Source organism: Peromyscus maniculatus, chromosome 14, assembly GCF_049852395.1.
Source record: "Peromyscus maniculatus bairdii isolate BWxNUB_F1_BW_parent chromosome 14, HU_Pman_BW_mat_3.1, whole genome shotgun sequence".
Lineage (NCBI taxonomy): Eukaryota > Metazoa > Chordata > Mammalia > Rodentia > Cricetidae > Peromyscus > Peromyscus maniculatus.
The window spans coordinates 74,463,834-74,487,569 of record NC_134865.1 but is presented as its reverse complement, the minus strand read 5'-3'; the positions used below and the strand labels follow the sequence as shown (position 1 = coordinate 74,487,569).

Below are 23,736 nucleotides of genomic sequence, written 5' to 3'. Positions count from 1 at the left end.
CGGGAATGGACAGCAGAAAGGCCCCACTCAACCTTCTCATGCACGTGTCTCAAAAGCCAAGTGCACTAATGTGGGTTAGGTGGCCAATCATCCAGACCACACTTAGCCTTATCATGTGCCTCCCACTCTCTCTGTTCTGCCCAGAAATGTGACCTTATGGTGCACCTGTGTTCCATGGTTAAATGGAAACTAAATAACAACCCTAAGTCATTTACTATTTGGTATGCTGTAACAAGACAATTACTGCATCATTTCTCTTTTGTTTTATTTCATTTTATTCATGTGGGTGTTTTGTCTGAATGTCTGGCTATGTATCACATGTGCTCCTGGTGCCCACAGAGGCCAGAAGAGAGTGTCAGATCACCTGGAACTGGAGTTACATGTGGTTGGGAGCTGTCATGTGGGTGCTGGGAACTGAAACCAGGGCCTCCAGAAGACCAGCCAGCACTCTTAACTGCTGAGCCATCTCTCCAGCTCCTGCAATTTTTATAATAAAAGGTGGGGACAGCTGGAGAGGCAGATGGCTCAGGCAGTAAAGTGATTGCTGCATAAGCCTGAGATGCTGAGATTGGATCTCCGGCACACATGTAAAAAGTCAAGCAGGGCTGCATGAGTCTGTGATCCTGCATTGAGAGGTACAAATAGAAAGATATGACAGGATTGCTGGCCAGCCAATCTACCAGTGGCATCCAGGTTCAGAGATAGAGAAAAAGCTTGTTTTATATGATAAAGAGTAGGAGAAAAGGACATCTGGCATTTGATCTCTGGCCTCCGTACATACAAGCACTCACATACACACACACACACACACACACACACACACACACACACACGCACACGCACACGCACACGCACACGCACATGTATGCACGCACTCATTAAAAGTAAAAATAGGTTAAGGAACCTCTTTGCCTGACAAGTAGCACTTACTCATTAAAGAAACTTTTTTCAACAGTCACATCACAGAATTGGTCAAAATACAGAGAACAACAGATCATGAGCTGCCTAGCTTCAGCCAATACATATCTGTATGACGACCCCTGCACGTGAGCATCAAGGAACATTTCAGAAGAGAGAGATGAAGTGTAGGAGCCAGAGGCCCCAACGTCTGATGTGATAGTGTACCTCCTAAAAATGTCAGGGAAGCTGTACCTCAACAATATGGCCGCCTAATCAAGACACCAGTACACTAACCTGGAAGGGGGAAATGCCGAGGTATAAAGCTGCAAGAACAACATCCAACAGGCATCTGGTGCCAGATGCCCAGAGATAGAGACCACATGGTGACTTTTTCCCGTGGCTCTCTGTCCCCTTCATGGTCTGATAGAGTGGGGATGCTAAGAAAGCCAGTCATCCATGAAGGAGGTGCCTGGCTACCAGTGGCACTTGGGACTGAGCAGTGAACAAAGGGAAGCCAGACACGTGACTGCACGGACAGGCTGCCGAGTGATGCCCTAGTCAACTACCTCTGCGTCAGTCCAAGAGAACAAGAAAGGATTGCTCTGATCTTAGCATGCAAATGCTGAACCAATCTTACTAAGTACACATTGGTTGGTCCTTGCTAGAGGCTTTGGCTACCCCATAAGTGGACATAACTGTCAGCTTTTGGGATTGTGGGATGCTCTGGGCAGTGAGTCTCACCAAAACTTAGATCAGGAAAACCCCTTTGCTGTTGGAAAACAGCCCCAGCTTTTCCACAAGCATAGCCAGCCTTCCACTGACCTCCTCATTCCACAGAGCTGTCTTGTCATTTTCCAGTTCCTAAACACCACCAAGCTGTCTGTTGCGTCCACCCCACAAGCCCTGAAGTTCCTTCTACCTTAAACTCACATTTTATGCACTCCCGGTTTCCTCTGTCTGGTTACGTGCTTCTCACTGCCTCAGCTAGCAGCTAAAGCTTCACTCACTGGAGAACCTCCTTTAACAAATGCCTCTCCCCCGGACCTGTCTATGACCAGGACGAGCTAGGAGCCCTCCCATGATTCCCACAGATCTCTTTGCTCTACCTTAGCACTAGGAGCCCTAGGAGGCAGTCTCTGGATATTTCACCCACAAGTAGTGTGGAAGCTCCAAGATGCTAATGACTACAAGCTGCTTTGTTTTCCTCATTGGTACACAGAGAAATGCCTGGCCAACAGCATTTGGCCATAAATATTTGCTGAATAAAATGAATTCCCACATCTAGATACCTTGTGAATATTTGCTGTATCAAAATGAATTTCTGAATCTAGGCTGTATTCAGTTTAATGAGGTCTGCTTTTGTGTTGACTCCCATATTAACAACAAAAATACAGAGCCTGGAACCCAGTTGTCTCATCAAATATTATCATATGAGTAAATCTCATTGGTATCAGTTACCCATTCAAACACTACAGGGGGTTGATGCTTATGTCAAGAACCCTATAAAAAAAAAAGGGTCAGTGTCAAGTATTTCAGCCATTTCACTTTTTACTCTACTGGCATGCTAAGTATTTGATGGGTTTTTTTTTATATTCAAATTATTCAGCTAGCAACAGTGAAACATTCTCTGTTATCAACAATACAAAATATCAATAAAGAGACGTCCAACTTTAAAGAATTCTGTCTAGCTTCCCTGCATTAACATTGCTGCCCCTTGTTATCCTAGTATACATCCACTTGGAATCTGCCTTCCACAGTGTAAAACACATGGATAATACTGTAGAGGGGAGGAGTGTGTGGACATCAGAAACTCCATTAGCCACTGGGATTCTCTTACACTTTATGATATATAAGCAGCAACCTAGAACCCTTGTGTCGGTCAGTCTTTCTGCCTGTCTTTTTATTTTTTTATTTTTTATTTATTTATTTATTTATTTATTTATTTATTTATTTATTATTATTTTTTTGCAAGTTTCTTGGTAGACATCTGTCACTATTTTTTTAAGAAGTGTTTCATATAGCTCAGGCTGGCTTTTAACCCACTATGTGGCCCAGGCTGGCCTTGAACTCCACAGATTTTCACTTCTGCCTGCAGGATACTGAGGTCATAGGAGTAGGCGGTCATGCCCAACTCTGTCATTGTATTTGAAGTTACTGTTTTGTTGCCATGATGAAACCCTTCTGGTAACACTGGAAATGTGGCCAAGCCTCTTACAAGAACAGAATTACGCAGCTGGGGCTTCTGATAATGATAGCAAATCTGTAGTCTCGTTCCTATCCCTTATGGCTTTGTAGTAATTCATCTTAGCAGTGGGCAAGATGCAGGCCCTTTGGATAGCATCTGGAATGGGGGTTTAGGCAATCTGCTATGAGAAATTGGTATGGTTATGGGTTTTTTGCTTGTTTTCCTTTGGGTTGTTTTGTTTTGTTTTGAAACATGTTTTCCTGTAGTTCATGATGACGTCAAACTTGCTATGTAGTCAAGACTGACTTTGAGCTTCTAATCCTCCTTCCTCCTCTCCCCGGGGGCTGGGACTACCACATGTTTGCACCACCACACTCAACTGTTGATTATCTTAAGAGATGGGATCTTGCTATGTTGCCTTGAATGGTCCCGAAATTCCCGGGCTCGGCTGATTTTCCTGCCTCAGCCTCCCCTAATAGCCTGAATAACTGCACCTGGCTAACTGCCTTCTTTTTAAACCCAGTGTCAGAAAGGACTCGGGACTATGTCTAACCGTCTAGTATGGTCTTTTTTAGCATAGGGTGAGGCCCAGCTGGCACGAGAGAGCTGAACTGGGGCCACCAGAGCTCTTCTTCTTACCTGTGTACTGCAGCCCCCTGTACTCGCTTATTGCCCCAGGGGGCTTCAGGTTGGGCCAGTAGTGGAAAAGCATCTGCACCGCTGGAGGTTTCACCTGTGAAGGCCCATATGCAATCACATACAAAAGGTCCTGCAGGAGGCAAGAACATCCCGACTCAGCGTCATCAAATAAAAATAAAGACCGCACACCCAAGACTACCAAAGCAGTAGAAACTCTAAGAGCTTAAGGTGGGTCGTTTCCCTGGAGACCATCATGCAGGTGTACTCTTCAGATTAAATTATGTTAGCCCATCATTGTCATCATTTATTCATGTGTCTGTTTATATGTCCTGCAAATGATGCCCCCAAGGAGAGTTCAAAAGTGCACTGTCCATTAATCCTTTAATGAGATTCAAATCAAAGAATGATTTTTTTTTACAACAGTGTATGCCCACATACCAAACACTGAGTTAAAAAAAAAAAAGTTTCCCTAATCACATTTCTTAACAATAACAATTCATATCTGCCATTTGAAAAAAAGACAAATTCTCAAGCAATTTCAAATTAAAATTATACTTGTCATGCAATATAATATTTGCCTAATTCAATGAATAAGAGACATTCAACTATTCTGTCAAGACACTCTGTTCTTAAAGTTTCATTTCTGTTCTAAGTGATAATTTTACAAGTAAAAATAAAGTACAGGTTTACCACATCAAAATAATAAGACAGGTATAAATTTGATCAAAACAAGTTATAATATGTAATTTTTACAATTTATATAAAGCAAGCTAGTGAATATGAGTCAATATTAATCTAAAACTTACTTTCCAGACTTCTTGCTTATATTTCATGAGACATTCCAATAATTGACAATGATACACTGTAAGGAAGAAAATATAAATTTTTATTTTATTTTATTTTTTTTTTTTTTTTTTTTTTTTTTTTGGTTTTTCGAGACAGGGTTTCTCTGTGTAGCTTTGCGCCTTTCCTGGAACTCACTTGGTAGTCCAGGCCGGCCTTGAACTCACATAGATCTGCCTGCCTCTGCCTCCCGAGTGCTGGGATTAAAGGCGTGCGCCACCACCGCCCGGCTATTTTATTTTAAAAATGTAATAAAATTTACCAGAAAAATCACCCTTGAAGATATAATAAATCACTTTAGTAGTCATTTTTCAATTTAATCATTAAATTAGAAAGTACTTATCACACTTCTAGAAATCGTATCAGCCCTTAGCTTTATCAAGCTTTATTCCAAAGCCATTCAGAAGTACTTTGCAAATTGCACTGACAAAGGAAATACTAGAAGTCTCTAGCAGTTTATACTTATTTAATGTGGACTTGAACTGCTGCAGCTAAGAACTCCATGAGAGGGTAAATCCGCACGCACCACATGAGGTCATGTGCAAGCTCATATTTTGGAGTGAACTCATTCTTTGTCACATGTTGCACTGAGCATTCCACACACTTTACCTCACAAGCGCCACGCTGCAGTTAGGAAACTGAGGCCGACTTTCCCATCCTGCCTAAGGTTGAAAAAATACCAAGTGACACTTGAATTGGACTAAACCAGCAATTTTAGCGCTTGTTCAGCAGTCCGTTCTTCTTGTCATAAAGAAAAAGTAGACCTCAGCAGCCCCCAGTAGATTTACTGGCTAGAACTGAGTCCGAATTATAGGAGATTTGTATTTTGGTTTTTCATTTGTTTTAAGTAAAATGTTTTTATTAATCCTTTGAGAATTTTAGACAATGTATTTTGATCATACTCACCCCTATGTATCCCCCTAATTGCCCATATCCACTCCTCACTTCCCATCCCCTCCCAACTTCATAGCCTCTCTTTTTTTCATAATAGCCCCAAGAGTCCAGTTTTTACAGTCCATGTACTCACGGGTGTGGGGCAATCTAGTAAACCAGGGGCCACACCCTTGAAGAAAAGTGACTCTCCCTCCCTAGAAGCCATCAGTGGTCAATTGCTCCTCAGTTATGTGCTCCTCACCCCTCCATGTTAGAATGCTAACTGGCTTGATCTTTTAAAAAGATGTATTCATCCCTGTGTGTTTGTGTGCATGTATGTATGTATGTATGTATGTATGTATGTATGTATGTATGTATGTATGTGTGTAAGCCATGTATATGTGAAATAGCCAGAAAAGGAGGTCAGAGACTCTGGGACTGGAGGCAACTGTGATCCATGACTTGCGTGCAGAGAAAACCAAACCTGGGTCCTCTGCCAAAGAGACCAAAGTTTGTGTCATTCAAATCCTGTGGACACGTTTCATCTGAATTTCCTTGACTCTTCAGAGGCACTTGGCACCTCTCTCTACTTTTTAAATCTCTTCTTCTGGCTTTAGGACACCATGTGACCTTTTCTCTTTGTCCCCTGTGGGGGACACCACTGTTGTTTCCCTGCCGACCAAAGTGCCCTTTCTTTTTTATTTTTAAATTTTATAATTTAATTTAATTTTACATATCAGCCACAGATTCCCCTGTCCTCCCTCCCCCCCCCCCCCCCGCCCCCGCTCTCCCTCCAGCCCACCCCCCAATCCCATCTCCTCCAGGGCAAGGACTCCCCTGGGGATTCAGCTCAGCCTGGTAGATTCAGTTGAGGCAGGTCTAGTCCCCTCCTCCCTTCACCTAGGCTGAGCAAAGTGTCTCAGCATAGGCCCCAGGTTCCAAACAGCCAGCTCATGCACTAAGGACAGATCCTGGTCCCACTGCCTGGGGGCCTCCCAAACAGTTCAAGTCAACCAACTGTCTCACTTATCCAGAGGCCTGATCCAGTTGGGAGCTCCTCAGCTATTGGTTCATAGTTCATGTGTTTCCACTAGTTTGGCTATTTATCCCTGTGCTTTTTCCAATCATGGTCTCAACAATTCTCACTCATACAATCCCTCCTCTGCCATTAAAGGCTAGGCTCACAACCAAAGTGCCCTTTCTTCCTAGATTTCTGCCAATACACAGCCTTTCTCAGACAGCTAGAAGTGGCTGTGGGACATTTCTGGTGACAAGAGCCTGCTGCGGAGGTGCCAAGCTGTGCTTTTTCTCTCTCTTACCTTCTGGAACTCTCCACTCCTTTCCTTTCTGTTTTGAGATGGGGTCTCACACTATATAACTCAGGCTGACCTAGAACTCAGGGTCTCACATTATGTTACTCAGACTAACCTAGAACTTTGGTCAAGTGTTGTGTCATGGCAGCGAGAACAGTATGATGCACCTCAAAGCCTGATCTTCCCATAGTGCTTCCTTTGTCATTAACTGTCACTGCATTCAGTCAGTGCAAGCCAGAAACCAAGTCCTAAACATATTGTTTCCTAAATAGCTCTCGGTGGACACACACTTCTCAGTCTCAACTACCTTTACCTTTGACAGGACTCAACAAATGCAGTGATTTCCCTAACAGTCTATCTACATCCAATAGTCAATTATGTTACTATACAATAATCAATACTGCAACTATGCCCCCCCTCTGTCTCTGTCTCTGTCTCTGTCTCTGTCTCTGTCTCTGTCTCTGTCTCTCTCTCTCTCTCTCTCTCTCTCTCGCTCTTTCTCTCTCTCTCTCTTTCTCCTCTCTCTCTCTATACACACACACACACACACACACACACACACACACACACACACACACACACACACACACAGAATTTCCTGCCTAACAGAATCCACAATCCCCTGCAAGTTTTCCAGTCTGACGTCGTACCAGGCAGGCAGCCCGCACCCACAGTCCCAGCTTCGCCAGTCTTTATGTCTCATCAGCTTGCCAGGCTACCCCTTGAGACACAAGATCCCTCTGCCTGAACCCAAAACTCATAATACCACTCATTTTTAAGTCCTCAGAGTGAGGGTGCTTTCTTGGAGAGGCCTCCTTGACATCCATAATAAATTTAAAATCTCCCTTTATAGAGTCTGGTGACAAGAGAAAATAAAAAAATAAAAAAGTCACAACTGGAACTTTACGCTTTATTTCTAATTGTTTCATTCATTATTCTTCGTCTCCTCCAACCATATAAGCTTCACAAGATGAAGACAGATCCATTCTACCTTGTTAGCCAGGGTTTCCTGGATGACCACTGAGTAGCTTTTATCTTTATGCCAACACTGAGTGGTCAAGTGTCCCAAGATACTTGGTCTTTCACAATGTCTGATCTTCTGCAGGGTGAATAACACAAAGCCTGTTCAGAATCTTCAACTGACTGTCCCATGAACAGACCTGAAACTTCAACTGCTTCTTCAAACTGCTTCCAAAATGCCCCAATTAGCCTTTCGAGCAGAACTTGGTCCATATTTTCTCTGCTCAAGAAGCAGGACACTGTCCCTGATTATTTCAGCTCCCAGAGTTCTCTTCCTCAGATGAAGTAATGGTAGTTGGTGCTTTGCACACATTACTCTGTGTTTGTTGTTGTTTGTTCTGTGAAAGATGGTTCACTCGGCGGTCCCTGGAGGCCTGGAATTCACTCCATAGCAGGCTGGCCCCAAATGTGCAGTGAGTGATCCTCTGCTTTCCTAATGTTGGGATTGCAGGTGTGGGCCACCACACTTGGCTACTCCACATTGGTAAGGATTTGTGAGTATATGCCTCATCTTTCCAAACACGGTCCCACAAGCACCACCCTTACTTTTCAGTGTGGTTTCCACAATACCTAGCAGAAAGTCCTGCACATAGGAGTTACTCAGTGAATGCTAGCTACAGGAGTAAGTGCCCTTCTCTTCTTTAAGATGTATTTTATTTTTAATTATGTCTACATACGGGAGGGATGCGCATGTGGGTATATATGCCAGTAGAGATCAGAGGTATTAGATCCCCCCTTGGAGCTGAAGTTATAGGCAACTGTAAACTCCCTGGTGTGGGTGCTGGGAATTGAACATTGAACTTGAGTTCTCTAGAAGAGCAGTGTGTGCTCTTAACCACTGAACCATCTCTCCAGACTCTGACCTCTATTCATGGTACACAATCAGCTACAGAAACCAAACGGCCACTTGCTGTTTCTCTACCCTTGTCCCATTCCACCGAAATTTAAACAGTAGAATGATAAAGCTCACTTAAAACCTTACAAGACTGGTTTTCTGTGGGGTTGTTCTGCTTATTTTGTAAACTGATACAACAGTTCTCAAACATGAACTTTGGAGATGGCAACAACATCATCGGGTCAAACTGTCAGAAGTTTGAACATACCAGCATGCATTTGATCCTAAAGTGACCCTAGTAGATACTACACCTAACTGTTTCTCATGTGACTAGTTTTGAGTCAGAAATGTACTCCCCAATACAGAATAGTTAGTTGGCTATAAACATTGACCTGTGAACAGATTTGAAAATAACAGAGGTGATTTTTGTATGATCAGGGTAGTTTTCCATCAATTCAAGTCCAAGAAGAAAATGCCAAATTGTAGCTGTTCACATCATTTACCCAGCACTTATGATGTGCCAGCCAGAACACCAAAGCCAAGCAAGTATGTGCACACGTATTTTCAACTTAATTTTAACAACATTTTATGAATAGCAGGAAGAATTGTCCCATTTTACAGGTGAGAAAACTTGGCCTCGAGGCAGAAAAGCTTGTTCGGGGTCTCACTGACCAGTCATTTGCAAATGAGCTCAGGAAAACTCAGTCCTTTGGCATGCCCTCGGAAGCCCCCAGAGTCAGCTCAGGTATTAGACAGTTTGCCTGGGCCCAATCACAGTCACGTCATCACAGATCTCTCCAGTGCTGATACTGAGGGGAAAAGGAAGCAAACCCGGTAACTTCCATCACCCATGGTTTACTTAATCATTACTCATTTAATGAGTAATTAATGAGTACCTTAACTACCCAGCCAAGGAGGCTGGCTTCTCGCTTTTTTTTTTTCCTGGAAATGATACTTCTTCATGTGGATTATGGTAACAGTCGCCTGAGTCACTTCTCAGAGTCATGAAGGCCAAAACACTGACTCCTTGCTGTTGATGTCTACTGAGTGACTGGTAGAGATCAAGAAGCATGGTGTCCATCTTCATGATGTCTATCCTCTCTTCTGCCTTAATCTTTAGGTCAGATCCTATACATGTATATGTTGACCACTGGAGAAACTTGTGTCCAGAAATATAATACAGGGTTACTTAACGTGGCCTGGACTTGCCTAGCCCCTCTTTCCTCCCACCAAAGCTAAAGACATCTCCAAGTCCCCGTGACTGGAACCACCAGACCATGAAAAATGTAAAATGCAGTGCCAATGAAGGTTCTGGAAGGTCAGCCTCGTCCCAGAAAGACAAGAATATTCCCTCCTTTTATGATCCCATTTCCATCCATCCTTACACCTGTCTTGTATCTGGAACCCCACTCTCCTGAGGATAAAAAAGCTGTTGGTGAGCACAGTCTCCCCTCTTCTTCATTATTGGCCACTGAGTAAAGACTTACTTCCCCCTACCATTCACATATTGGTCCTTCCAAGGGATGAGGCCCCAGACCCAGGTCCAGGAACAGATCCACAAACAACTAACCTCAAACTGTCCACTCCACCCTATTGCTGCCTGCCCTCAGGACCCACTCCTTAGGACTAGAGTTTGCTTCACTAGTGCTAAATGAAGAATCCTCTCAGAACATATAATATCATAAATGTGAGTTGTATTTTGATGGTCTTTTAAGGTAAATAGAGTGAGATATGAGATTATAGCGTGCCCTAAAATAAATGTTTTAATTAAATTCACATAATGATCACAGGAATATTATATTTGAGGATGTTGTAGACAGAATGGACTCCTCAAAATCTGCATGATAAATTCTAATCCCCAGAGTGACATCATTGGGAGGTGGGGCTTTAGGATGTGTTTAGGTCACAAAGGCAGAGGCCCCATGAGTTGGTCAGTGCCCTTGTTTCTAAATACTTTATTAGTAGTGATAGTATTATCATTATTAGATTATGTGGATGGAGGGTTGTACATGTGAATGCAGTACTTATAGAGGCCAAAGAGGGTGTAAGATACCCTGGAGTCAAGGTGCCCAACATGGGTGCTGGGAATTGAACTTGGGTCCTCTGGAAGAACAGTATGCACTCTTAACTTCTGAGTTCTCTCTCCATCCCCCTCACCCCAGTGCTCTTACTTTTCAAAGGTCTCCCTCAAAAAAGTCTTCTTGCCTTTCTGCTGTGCAAAAGGACAGAACAAATGAGTTCATCTATGAGCCAGGAAATGGGCCTCTACCTAGCAAACGTATGGACAACCTTGAACTTGAACTTCCTGGACTCTGTAACCACGAGAAATGAACATTTAATGCATACAAGCCACTCACGTTGCATTATTTGTTAAGGTATCCCTGTCACAGCTAATCGTGACTAACACGTGAGTGTGATTTAAAATTGCCTAGGAGACAGACTGCTACGCATCTCTGAGGATGTTGCCAGAGACGTTCCACTGAGAAGGGAAGAAGGTGGGAGGCACCGTTTCGTGGAATGGGCTCTTACACTGAGTGAAAAGGAGAAAGCAACAGAACTCCAGTATTCACCTCTCTCTCTGCTTCCTGACTGTGGATACAACATGGCGGCTGCTCACACTAGGGCCACCATGCCTTCCATGGCAGGGGGTCAGCACCCCTTACACTACAAGTCAAAGCACACCCTTCTTGCCTTGAGTCTCTTCTGTTGGATACTTCACCACAGCAATGAGACAAGTTACTAACATAACCCCAAACAGACTGAAACAGAGAGCTGGTACTGAGATAGGGGTGCTCCTGGAACAAAGGCCTAAAAATGGGGAAGTCGCTTTGGCATTAGGTAATTGTGGGGATTTGTGAGGTACATTCTAGAAAAGCCACTATTACTATGAACAGACCTTTAAAGACAACTGTGTGCAGGCTTAGGAAGAGAAGAGCAGAGAAAGCCTCGCTCTTCAGTGTGCTGAACTGAATGTTGGCTTTAAAAAAATAAAACACTGAACGGTAGAGTCGATTCTGATGAGGTGTCAGACAGAAATGGGGAACATGGGATTGCAAGCTGGAGGAAAGGCCACCCTTGTCATAAAGTGTCAGAACTTGGTCACATTGTGTTCACGTCTTCGTGTACTAGGGAAGGCAAAGTTTGTGAGGGATGAAACTGGCTGAGGAAATCCCCGGGCAAGTGTTAAAAACGAGTGACCTGGTTTGTGTTTTTGTTTCCAGTTTCTGTTATTGTTTTCTGAGTATTTACAGTAAAATTGCAGGAGAAAGAAATGACTTCCATCAGAATTGTTCACCAACGAAGAAACCAATTGGAAGTTTGGAAACTCCTCAGACTATCTGTATTGAAAGGATGGGAAGGCCTGGGAGGAGAGACCACTGGGTGTATGACCAGAGAGCTAGGAAACACATTAGTCAATCCTCACAGGAGAAGCCACACACTGTGGTCCAAGACTCCCAAAGACAACTTAGAACTCATCACAACTGCTCCTCCCTTCAGAGGCCTAGAGAACAAGGAGCCAAGTACAGCATGGCTTCATGGGGCCACCAGCAAGTGGCCACCGCAGGCTATACCTAGCTCCTTCACTCTAATGCCTTATTCTTTAGCTGGCAAAATGAAGCTCTTTGGGTCCCAAAGTAGCATACAGCACACCCAACAAAGCAGTGGGTGCATTGATAGTTCCACTTAACATTCAAAGGATACCCTGAAAAGCCATGGGCTACCAGACCCCAGATGGTGCAGGTGGAATTAAGGTAGACACAGGGACAGTCACCATAGGAAGCCCCACCAAGGAAATTCCCAGCAGACCAATGGAAGCCAGGTTGCCTAAAGCTTTGGTGGCAGGACTACTAGAAGCTTGGGGCCAAACCCTTATCCCGCAAAGCAACAGAGGAGACAGGACTATCACCACTGTGGGTCTAGAAAGATCAAGTCGAAGAAGAGTCTGTACAAGGTTGAGGTTTGATGGTGAGTTTCAAACTCCTTTGGGGTGGGAATGCCTACTCTCTGGCTGGCATGCCACTGCATTTTACTGTTTGTTTGTCTGTTTGCTTTGGTTTAAGGATTTAACCCTCAGCTGCCCCTATGCACTAAGCAAGTGGTCTACCACTGAGCTGCAGCCCCAGCCCTCACAGCTATATTTTGGAAGCATGTAACATACTTGTTTTCATACATTCACAGCCAAAGAGCAGATAATTCTGGGATAAATCAAGCCTCCAATCTAACAGTTATGGATTTGGATGGTAGGTATATGAGCTGTTGGACCTCGGAGTTTTGAGTTGATAGTGGAATGAATTAACACTTTTAGGGTTGTCAAGATGGAATTAGTATATTACAGGTGTGAAACAGATGTAAAATTAGGAAGATAAGGTAGGATGCTGATAAATCAAATATCTATGTTCCCAAAAATACATGTTAGATCCTAGCCTTGATATGATAATTTTAGGAGATGGGGGTCTTTAGGAGGCATTGAGGTCCCAAGGACAGCATCCTCACAAATATGATCACTGTCTTTGTCACAGAAGCTCCAAAGAACCCATTTCTCCTTCCTTTGACAGAGGAGACAGTGCAAATATGGCCATCCGTGCACCAGGGAGTAAGTCTTCACCGGACAGTGAATCTGCTAGGACCCTGATCTTAGACTTCCTGGCCTCCAGAACTCTAAGAAACAAGTTTTTGTTGTCTTAAGCCTTCTTATGGTAGCCCAAGGGGACTAAAACAGAAGAAAAGACAGCGCCTTCCTGGATTCCAGGGACTTGGGAGGCTGAAAATGGAGAACTGACTTACCCAAGAGGTCAGCCTGGGCAATATAGTAAGACTCCATCTCAAACAACAAAACTACACACACAGGACGAGTCTATGACTATGATGTATTAGTGAATATGAACAAAATACATTGTACGAAATTCTCAAATTAAAATATTATGTTTATTTTTAAATAAAAGTTTTCAAATAAAAACTCAATTATTATGTTACTTAAATAGACTAAAAACAATGTCATAAAATTTTCTTATTTCTCAAACAAACACAACATGAAAATAAACGGCAGAGTTCATATCTTAACACACCACTTCAACAGTGAGCTGCCTCTTAGGTCAGTTCCTCCAAATCAATTGGCAGTTACCCTGACCAACACAACCAGAGTAAACCCATCCACCACCACAAGGTTTCCCAGACACAAAAGCAAAGGTGAACTAGTGTTCTTCAGCCACTCAACTTGAATACAACTTTCATGATAATACTAAGTGATTTGTCACCGTGAAACAACTGTTTTCTCTCATACAATTAGAGGAATACTAAAATGCTTCTAACCCATTAAATCATGTATCCCTTTTCATCAATTTGTCCTATGAAAAACCTGAAATTTGGTAAGAGATTTATGTTCAGAAATATTTCTATGGCACTAGCAAAGCAAATTTACCCAAATCATTGATATAGTTACCACTAGCAGTTAAGATAGTGCAGCAAATATATACCATACATATGCATGTATGCATGAGTCAAAACATGTAATATACAGTGTGTGTGTGAGTGTGTGTGTGTAAGACCAGATTTCACTCTACAGCCCAGACTAATCTAGAAATAATGATAATTTTCTTGTCTCTCTCTCTCTCTCTCTCTCTCTCTCTCTCTCTCTCTCTCTCTCTCTCCATATATATGGTTTTTTGAGACAGTGTTTCACTGTATTGTGTAGCCCAGGCTATCCTGAATCTCACTCTGTACACAAGGCTGGCCTCGAACTTACAGAGATCTACCTGCCTCTGTCTCCCAAGGGCTGAGATTAAAGACATGTGTCACCACCACCCAGCTCTATACTTTTAATTAAACTTCTTCTATATGGTCATCGATTTCCAGGCATCTAAAACTTCATCCCCAAACATTCTAAAACATTCCCTAGCAAACCAGATCACTACTACTAGTTATAGATAAATTTATTTTAACTCCGAAGTCCGCCTTTAACACATCAATTGTCTCTTCTGCCAGAAGAAGCTCCCACATAAAAGATTCTATCTTATCTGTTAGATGTCGCCTCATGATAGTTTGGGAGCTGCTCAGTCTGCCAGGTTCCTGCTTACCTGGATTAGATGTGTACTGCATTGCAATCATTAGCATGGCGGATGCAGAGAGGTTCACATGGGCCGGGACGCTTTCTCTCCTGGAGGAACCCACTGAAAACAAAATTTTCTGATTAGATACAAATTAATTTCTAGAAATGAGCACATACTTGCTACCTTACATAGAACCATGAAAGAGCTTCACGAGAAAGTTCCAACTGAGCTGGGAGGACTATTTCTTTCCTCCATCTTAAGATGGTGCCTCATGTACCCCAGGCTAGCCTTAAACTTCCTATATAGTCAAGATGACCTTTAATTCCTGAGCGTCCTGCCTCCACCTCTCAGAGCTGGGGTACAGGCATGCACCTCTACACCCGGTTTATGGAATGCTGGTGATCAAACCCAGGGCTTTGTGCTTGTGAGGGAAGCACTCTACAAACTCTGCCACTTCCCCATCCCCAAAGCCAATAGAAATTCACAGAAATAAAACCACAGAACTGTTCCTTGCATACAAACGCTGCCATCGTGTGCCACTGTAAAAAACATCCAGAGCACAGCCACATGGAGGAGGTACAAAACCAGAATATAATGGCTTTGTCAGAGCTGAACTTAGGTGTGATCTCTATTCCCAAGATGTTCCTATCTATAAAGGAAAGGAAGGAAGCAGAACCTTCTGTGGGTCCAAATATAAAGGGCACATAAACATGTTAGCAGTTAACCTCACAAGAAACTAGAAGATTTCTAAACCCAACTAGGACATATTAACACTTGCAGGTAGGCAAATGAGATTCATATAATGTGTAACTTCTTGTTTAGTTATACATACAAATATTAAGTCACATATCATGAAAATTATCACATTGGTTTTTAAACAGTTTTCAGTGACTCCACAGCTGGATTCCAACCTTCCATAGAACCCCATCAGTGTCTCCATTGCCACAGGAAATCACTTGCATTTTCCATTCTACCCTCACATTGATCTGATTGTTTAGAACAAAGCGCTTTTTTGAATCTGTGAATAACTGTGGATCACGTTTCTCCTGTGTCAACAAATGTCCAATTGCGATGCAAGCAGGCGCCTTCCACATTCACCTAATGACTGTAGAATCATGATATCCACTTGCACACTGATTTAAACGCATCTTTAAGTGGTGTGTTCATGATGACTGACATCAAACTGTATATAAAAATTGTGTCTATTTAATGGAAAATACTAGGTAGCTCCATAAGTATTCAAAACTACCTCTGATGAAAGTTATTTGGTATAACATGTTTTCAGCCAAAGGGTATTTTTATCCCAGCAATAAGTGAAAGAGGACCCCCATAAAAGGAAGACTTTTTATTAAGATTAAAATACAAAATGAATTCCTTTTGCCACAAAGATAATGGAAGAAGTAGGAGAAACCTCTTATAAACACACTTATATACCAAGCTGTCCGACAGGAAAAAAAAAAAAAAACAAAACAAAACAAAACAGCATACAGAAGGTAAAGACTCACCAAGTCAACACTGTTTTGTACACACTAAAGACCACTGATGTAGACAATCAAAAGCAGATAACCTCAGACGCTGCTTTATTTTATATTAAGAGTGTGTGTGTGTGTGTGTGTGTGTGTGTGTAGTGTATGGGGAGCACATCTCATTTACATCTAAAATGAACAAGCCAGTGTAACAAGGCTCTCAGTAAACAAACACTGAAGCACTAGGAAGGAGTTGCCATGCAGCAAAGACAGGAAGTTTAACAGGATTCTATTTTGTTTCCACGTCAAGAACTTCTGATGCTATAAAGGGCAGTGGTCTTTGCAACAGGTTGAGAGGCACAAACCAACAAAACAGGTCCCTAACTGAGCTCCGCTAGCCTGAGTCTGCGTTTTTTAATCACCCATGGCTGTGTATGGAATTCACAGGCCAGGCGGTGTGCAGGGACATGGTCTGTCTGGCTCTACACTGTAAACAAATGCTGATCAGTAGACGAGGTTGATCCAGAGAGCAGTACACTGCCCTGAGGGGGTGAGGAGGACTAATCAAATGGAATAAACTGAGGAAGAAAGAATTTGAATCACATGCTGAAGAACAAGACCCATTGCTTGCCATCTTCAGCCTTTCCAAATTCAGCTTCTTAGGGTCCACACCTGGAGATCCTAGCTCAGCCAGTGTGGAAAACTGGAAACCCTCTGTTAAATTAATAAGCACATTGCTGGCTCTCGGGCAAATCAGCCTTGGATATTCCTTTGAGAAATACTATTAGAGAGATGAGAGGTAAGCAAGGGGATGCCTAGTCCAGTCCCCAGGGCTGGGAAGATGGGAAGAGTGAGCACATATATAATATTCCTGTGCCAGCCGGGCGTTGGTGGCGCACGCCTTTAATCCCAGCACTCCGGAGGCGGAGGCAGGCGGATCTCTGTGAGTTCGAGGCCAGCCTGGGCTACCAAGTGAGTTCCAGGAAAGGCGCAAAGCTACACAGAGAAACCCTGTCTCGAAAAACCAAAAAAAAAAAAAAAAAAAAAATATTCCTGTGCCCTTTGTTGAAGAAGAAAAGAAAGGAATGCTTACTCCAACATACTCAACATCAGGTCTCTCTCTCTCTCTCTCTCTCTCTCTCTCTCTCTCTCTCTCTCTCTCTCTCCTCTCTTCTCTTGCCCCCTCCTTCCCACATGTATATTCTTTTGGTGACAAGTATTTTCACCTTTATTTAAATTCAACTCAAACTTTTTAATAATAAGCATTTTTCAACAATGAAAACGGTCAGAGGAGCTGAGAGCCACTGTGCCCAGAGGCCTTTAAAAATGGGAGAGATGCCCAACTGTCTCAGATGATTTAAGTGAAGTCTGTTTGGAGATCTGCCCAGATGGCTCAGCGACCTTTGGATGTCCCTGTTACCTCTGCAAATCTATGCTGTCCCTCAAGTATGGCCATCCATAAAGCCAAAGAGTTCCCCTAGGACACAAGCCCCAGGAAATTGGCTCCAATACTTATATAAACAGACGGTATCTTGCCATTTCAAAGCCTTCTACAAGACCGAATAAAATCACCATGGCTGTAATTTAATAAGCATGCACAAGCACACATCATTTACTGAATCTTGTTTAAAAGGCATGATGTAAACAGATACGCAGCTCGATCCCGTGAGAGCACAAAAAAACAAAAGCACATACAATTAAAGGGAAGAGACTATTGTGCTCAGGAAATATAATTAAAAGTTTCCAGGTCTTCCCCTTATTCCCCCAATAGCAACAGAACAAAACTTACCACCATGCTTTCCTCCCATGAACAGTACCAACCCCTTAACATGCGCCTGCATATGACAATTCCTAACGTGCTAGATGTGCAGTTCTTAACATGATTCTTACCTTTCAGAGTAAGCAGATGACAGAAGCCATTTTATAAGTGAGAGATGAACTAGCTGCAGGAAGGCACCAGCCTAATTACTGGAACAGTGACAGTCCAAGACAAGTACACTCACAGCTAATGCACCAATCACTTGGCTACCGCTCCTTTTTCCATAGAACTGCACCAGGAATTATTCCGGGCCCTTGGTTACAGCAGTAAGGAAGATCGTTGCCAGAGCTGGGTTATGCAGCATGGTGCCCATTAGCTGTGGGTGGCTGTGTATATTAGTTAAGATTAAATAAAATTTAAAATTACATTCCTCAGCCTCACTAGACACATCATATGTGCTTAGTAACCCTGTGTGGTAGTGACTACTGTATGAGGCGGCGGCATAGAATTTTATTTCTGTTTCCATCATCAGAGAAATTTCCATGGACAGTGCTGTTCTACAGAAAAGGGCAGGCATTGGCCATTGGAGAAGCATGAATCTGGGCAAAAGGAACAAAGACACGATGGAAGGTTCTGTGTTATATTAGAAGGGAAGGCAGCTCAAAATGTGTGGTCCTTAGAGTGTCCAGGAGACTGGCTCAGGGGGTAAAAGCGCTGGCTGCAATAGGTCTGACCAGCCAAACTCCATCCCCAGAACCCACATGAGAAGCTGGATGCCATGGCCGGCATCTGAAGGCCTGGCACTCTGAGATAGGAGGCAGAGACTAGAAAACCCACCAGAAATCTTGGGCCACCCAGCCTGGAGTACACAGAGCTACAGCAGAAACACCAAAGGAGATCCTGCCTCAACAAGGTACAGAAAACTGACTCCCAAATGTTGGCCTCTGTATCACTCTCTGTTTCTCTCTCTCTCTCTGCCTTCTCTGTCTCTTTCTCTGTGTGTCTTTGTCTCTCTCCTGCACACACACACACACACACACACACACACACACACACACACATTTCTTTAAAAGACGTGGTACTTGAACTGAGACCTAAAGGAAACACATTATGAGACCATTTAGACGGGCTCTGAGAGAAGGGAAACCGTATAAGCACAAAAGCCTTTGTAATATCGCAGAAAGGCTGATGCAGACATGCGGAGTAGTCCCATGAAGAGGCAGTGATGACAGTAGTGAGGCTGGCCACAGCCAGAGCACAGAGAATCATGTGAGCCAAGTAAGGTCACTGAATTTGATCGTTAAGAGTGACAAGAAGCTAGGTGGTTTGGAATAGGGACGTAACATAATCTAATCCACATTTGGAAGGCAGCTCTGGGTTTGGGGTAAAGAACAGGCAGTAGGAAGTAGAGAGACCAGACCTGAAGCTATTGGTCTGATCCAAGTGACCACCATAAGGCATAGTGTAAGATAAGATAGGTTGAAATAAACCCCATTGCTGTGGAAATGTCTTTCTGTACACTGGGGATATGTGTTGCTCACATTGGCTAATAAATAAAGCTGCATTGGCCTATGGCAGGGCAGGATGGAGCCAGGTGGGAAAATCCAAGAGAGAAAGGGGGAGAAGAAAGGCAGAGGGAGGGGAACGCCAGCCTACCATTCAGGGAGCAACACGTAATGGGACACAGGTAGAGCCATGGAACACATAGATGCATGGCAATACATAGATGAGTAGAAATGGGTTGAGTTAAGTCCTAAGAGCTGGCTAGCAAGAAGCTTGAGCCATAGGCCATCCAATTCGTAATTAATATTAAGCCTCTGAGTGATTATTTTATAAGCAGCTGTGGGACCTCGGGTGAGAGAAATTCGTCTGGACCACGGGGCCAAGGAGGGGCCAGAGAAACTTCTGGCTACACCCTATTAGCCTTATAGCTTTCTAAATGATAAAGATAAGGAAGTCAGCTAGGGTGAAGAAACTCCTAGTACATGTGATAGAGCCACTTTCTACAGTTGGTCAGATAGCGTTATCTAGCTAGAGAAGTGGCCCCTCCTCTTGCAGGCTTTGGGCTTGTACGGGCAGAGATGGCTGTGCTCCATTAGGGAAGGTTTCTGTTAGATAGAGTCATGCCTTCAGAAGGCATCAGCTAAACTAAAAGACAATACGAGGATCACATGACTCTAAAGTCTATGCAGCCTTAAAATCCTTGCTGGTTTGGTTAATGAAGCAAGATGTCCAACTTCACAAGTACTACGAGTGCAAAACCTGCTGTGGTTTTATGTGAACTGTCACATAAGTGACAGATTAAGCCAGGGAAGGTCCGGCTCTCCTGGATGGCCCTTTGCCTCAGCAGTGTGTTTAAGAGGAAAATCTTCAGAACAACATGAACAATCTCAGTAGAGAAGTGTCAGGATTCATTGCAATGTGATTTAATTAATATGTCTATGATTTGCCTGTGTATTTGATCCATCATGTATTTGCACATCATAGAATGTTCAAATTCCAGTCCCATATGGCCTTCATCTCACAGTCTTCACAACAAAGACAGGATGTAGAAAGAGCACGTTATAATTAATGACAATCCTGTATCTAAGAAAATAATAGTTGAGTGAGGGAGAGAGAATTGTGAAAAGCCAAAGGACTATAGTTCTGCCCCCAATGAATCCTGGTACCAAACATTATTCACAGTTCAACAATAAAGCTCTTACAGCAACACCAACCTTGTGAATACAATCATTAGCAAATAAATGGACTATGTATGATAATAGTTATTCAAATATCATCAAGGGCTTGTCTTTTATTAATTTTTTTCTGTGTAAGTTTAGTCTTCATAAGACCATAGAACTATACCACGTGTTCCATGTGGTAGCCAAAACAAAACAATAAAAACCAAAGCCTAGAACCAGATATTCAGTGAAGTCATACAGTTGTTTTTAAGTCTACACTAAGATTTACACAAGCCTTGCTTTTTCCTAACGGTCAGTGACTGAGAAAACTAAGGCAGTGAAGACACTAGATTAGATAGAACAGTCCAGGAGGCTGCAACTCTTCAGCATTGCTTCTTTCTTCAAAATAAGACAGCCCACATTAATGGATGCTTATTTAAATTATATTAATGGGTGCTTATTTAAATTATATCAAACAATCGCTTCTCGGCCTTTTGGCTAAGATCAAGTGTAAATTATATCAAACTATCATCTTCCAAAGATCCATATTTCAATTTGGACAACAAATCACAAATCCTTCATTGGGAAAAGACGGGTTTCCATGGTGATGTGCAAATGATTTATTTTTTCAGTTCTTAGTAACTCTTTTAATATACTTTCATAAACAACATAGATTCCACATATATGGAACAAAGAGAGCTATATTTTATTCATGGAAGGAGTTATATGAAAAACATGTCAAGGGTAATTTTTATAATAAATTGATAAGTTATTTAAAAGTAAAAGCATAAACGATTAGTGTGGTAACAAAGATGGCATAAACAGCATTATGCTACACATCCAGTGCCTGGTTTGAAGAATTGGATCCACTTCAAAGCTCAAGACTGCATCATCTAAGTAATACAGACAATATGATCAGCACTTATATAATCAGCAATTATATAATCATTAGTGACACTCATTTAAAAACTGAAAAAAAATCCATGCTTTACATTGACTATAAGAATACCACACCAAAGAGAGACTTTTTTAACATCTTCCTGTCAATTTTGTTTTGTGTTGTATTTTGTTGTTTTGCATCAAGGTCTCACTGGTCTTGGACTTGTAGTGATCCTCCTGCTTCAGCCTCCCAAGTGCTAGCAGTACAAATCTGCACCTTCAATGCCCCTGTAGGTCCTTCTGGCAAAGACTATCAAGCATTTAGAAAATGCAACATCTTTTATTCTAACATCTTTGTACTGAAATAAAAAACATTCTGGACCCAGTTAAATGCCCCTGTCCTGTTTCAGTTTGAAGCTCTAGATACTGTAACCAAAAATAGAAACAGTGTGGATAAAATAATAAAGACCCACATCCTCACCCCAGTCCATTTTAGCTCAAATCTGAAAGTCTATCCCTTCTGTCTTTAGGTCTATGTAAAAGAAACAACTCAATAATCTAACAGCCAGAATACAGACTCCCACTACAACTCATGTCAAAGATGACAAAGTTCAGCTACTATTGAACTACCAGGAGGGTGCTGAGAAGCCAAGTCCAAACTAACAGACTAAAACCAGAGTGACCGAATAAACATATGAGCCAGGTCTACCAATGGGGTAAACAAAGGTATGTGCCAATTATATACAATAACATTGATGTTATACAACCTAGCATTATTAAGCCAGAAATAATCAGGGAGACCCAACTTGTTTTCTGAACACCCCACCTCCTTTAAAGCTGAAAAAAAAAATAACATTATGTCTCAGAGACATGAAGTGACTTGTTTATACCTTCAAGTGAATATCGAGTCATTCCACTAATAAACATTGAAATTCATACAAATTTTTTTAGATTTGTATCACTCATTTTTAGTACTCAATTGCTTCAGATATTTGTGTAAAGCAAGGATTTTAACATGACAAGGTTTATGTCTGTGAATCTCTATTTCTAACTAAGGAAGAATTAGTCACCAGCTCTGAAAAAAAAAAAAAACAAACAAACACACGAGCTGACAGTACCTGATCAATCTTCAGTGTAGTGAGAAGCTCACTGCATTAATGTTTCCTTGCAAATTACTAACTTATTCCTAAGGACTAGGGACACAGCGAGCTAGATTATTGTCAGGAAGACACAGTCTCGCCATTAGTCTTTTTTTCTAAAGATGCCTGTTCATTTGCTTAACAGTCAACATTATTTATTTAAAAATAAGATCACAAAATTCTAAGACTATATCCACAAGGGAGCACTGGTTCATGAGATCGCACAGGTGAGACAGAGTGAAATGAAATATTCTACAACTTGGAATGACATCATCAGTCTGCTCATTTTTCCCTGTTGCTAAATAATTAGGATATTTTAGCAAATATTTTATACTTAAATATTTGCTAAATGTTATTTTAGCAATGCTAAATATTTAACAATACTAAATATTTTTTAATTATTAGCAAAGAGTCGGACTCTTTGCTAAAAAGACATGAAAATTACAGTTCTATACCTAAATTAAACTCAACTATAAGAAAAGCCACTATAGTCCAAAAGGTATACATGTTTGCCAGTTGTTGACACACACCTTTAATAAGGGCTTAAGTACATAACTTAATGTGGCTAGCATTGATATTAGGAGTTAAACATGACCAATAGAGCTATTTTTATTTAAAAAAAATCAAGAGAAGGGAAGCAGGTAGGGCAGTGCACACCTATAATCCCACTATTCAAGAGTCTGAGGCAGGAGGGTAGCCGTAAGTGACATAATACTGGACCAACCAGGGTACATAGGAAAACCCTATCTTGAGAGAGAGAGAGAGAGAGAGAGAGAGAGAGAGAGAGAGAGAGAGAGAGATGAGTAAGACCTACCTACTGCACAGCGGGCTCTGGCTTGGCACTCTACCAGTGTCCGGGGCTAATTATGCCAATCCTTGACACCTCAAGATACAGCCACAATGACTACTCGTGAGGCAGCTAAGGTTACTTTTCACAAAGGAGCTGTGATTGTTTGCGAGGAAGCTATGATTACTATTTGACAGATAAAAATCAAAGATTTAAGGCACCTGCCTAAGTTTACACAGCCAGCCAGTGGCAGCGCTCAGATTTGCCTCTTGATCTGGTTGAATTCTAAAGCCATAATTTTTTCAAATTATTCCCTGAAACACTTCTAAAGAACACTTTAGAGACTGTGATCACAGAAGCTGCAATTCAGCATTGTCTTCTCTTTGCT

At 42.1% G+C, this 23,736-nt stretch overlaps 1 protein-coding gene and 1 pseudogene across 4 annotated transcripts in view; one reads left to right on the top strand and one right to left on the bottom strand.

Annotated features, from left to right (window-relative positions):
- The window catches only part of Unc79 (unc-79 subunit of NALCN channel complex), a 243,576-nt gene that overhangs the window by 167,193 nt on the left and 52,647 nt on the right, over positions 1 to 23,736 (bottom strand). For all 4 annotated transcript variants that reach the window (XM_076551291.1, XM_016009187.3, XM_076551293.1 and 1 more), the window contains exons 5-7: positions 14,683 to 14,775; positions 4,531 to 4,586; positions 3,725 to 3,854 (exon numbers count right to left, since the gene is read on the bottom strand). In XM_076551291.1, coding sequence (XP_076407406.1) covers positions 3,725 to 3,854; positions 4,531 to 4,586; positions 14,683 to 14,775 — 279 coding nt within the window. The remainder of the gene's footprint in view (positions 1 to 3,724; positions 3,855 to 4,530; positions 4,587 to 14,682; positions 14,776 to 23,736) is intronic.
- On the top strand, positions 21,022 to 21,199 carry LOC121822642 (U2 spliceosomal RNA; annotated as a pseudogene).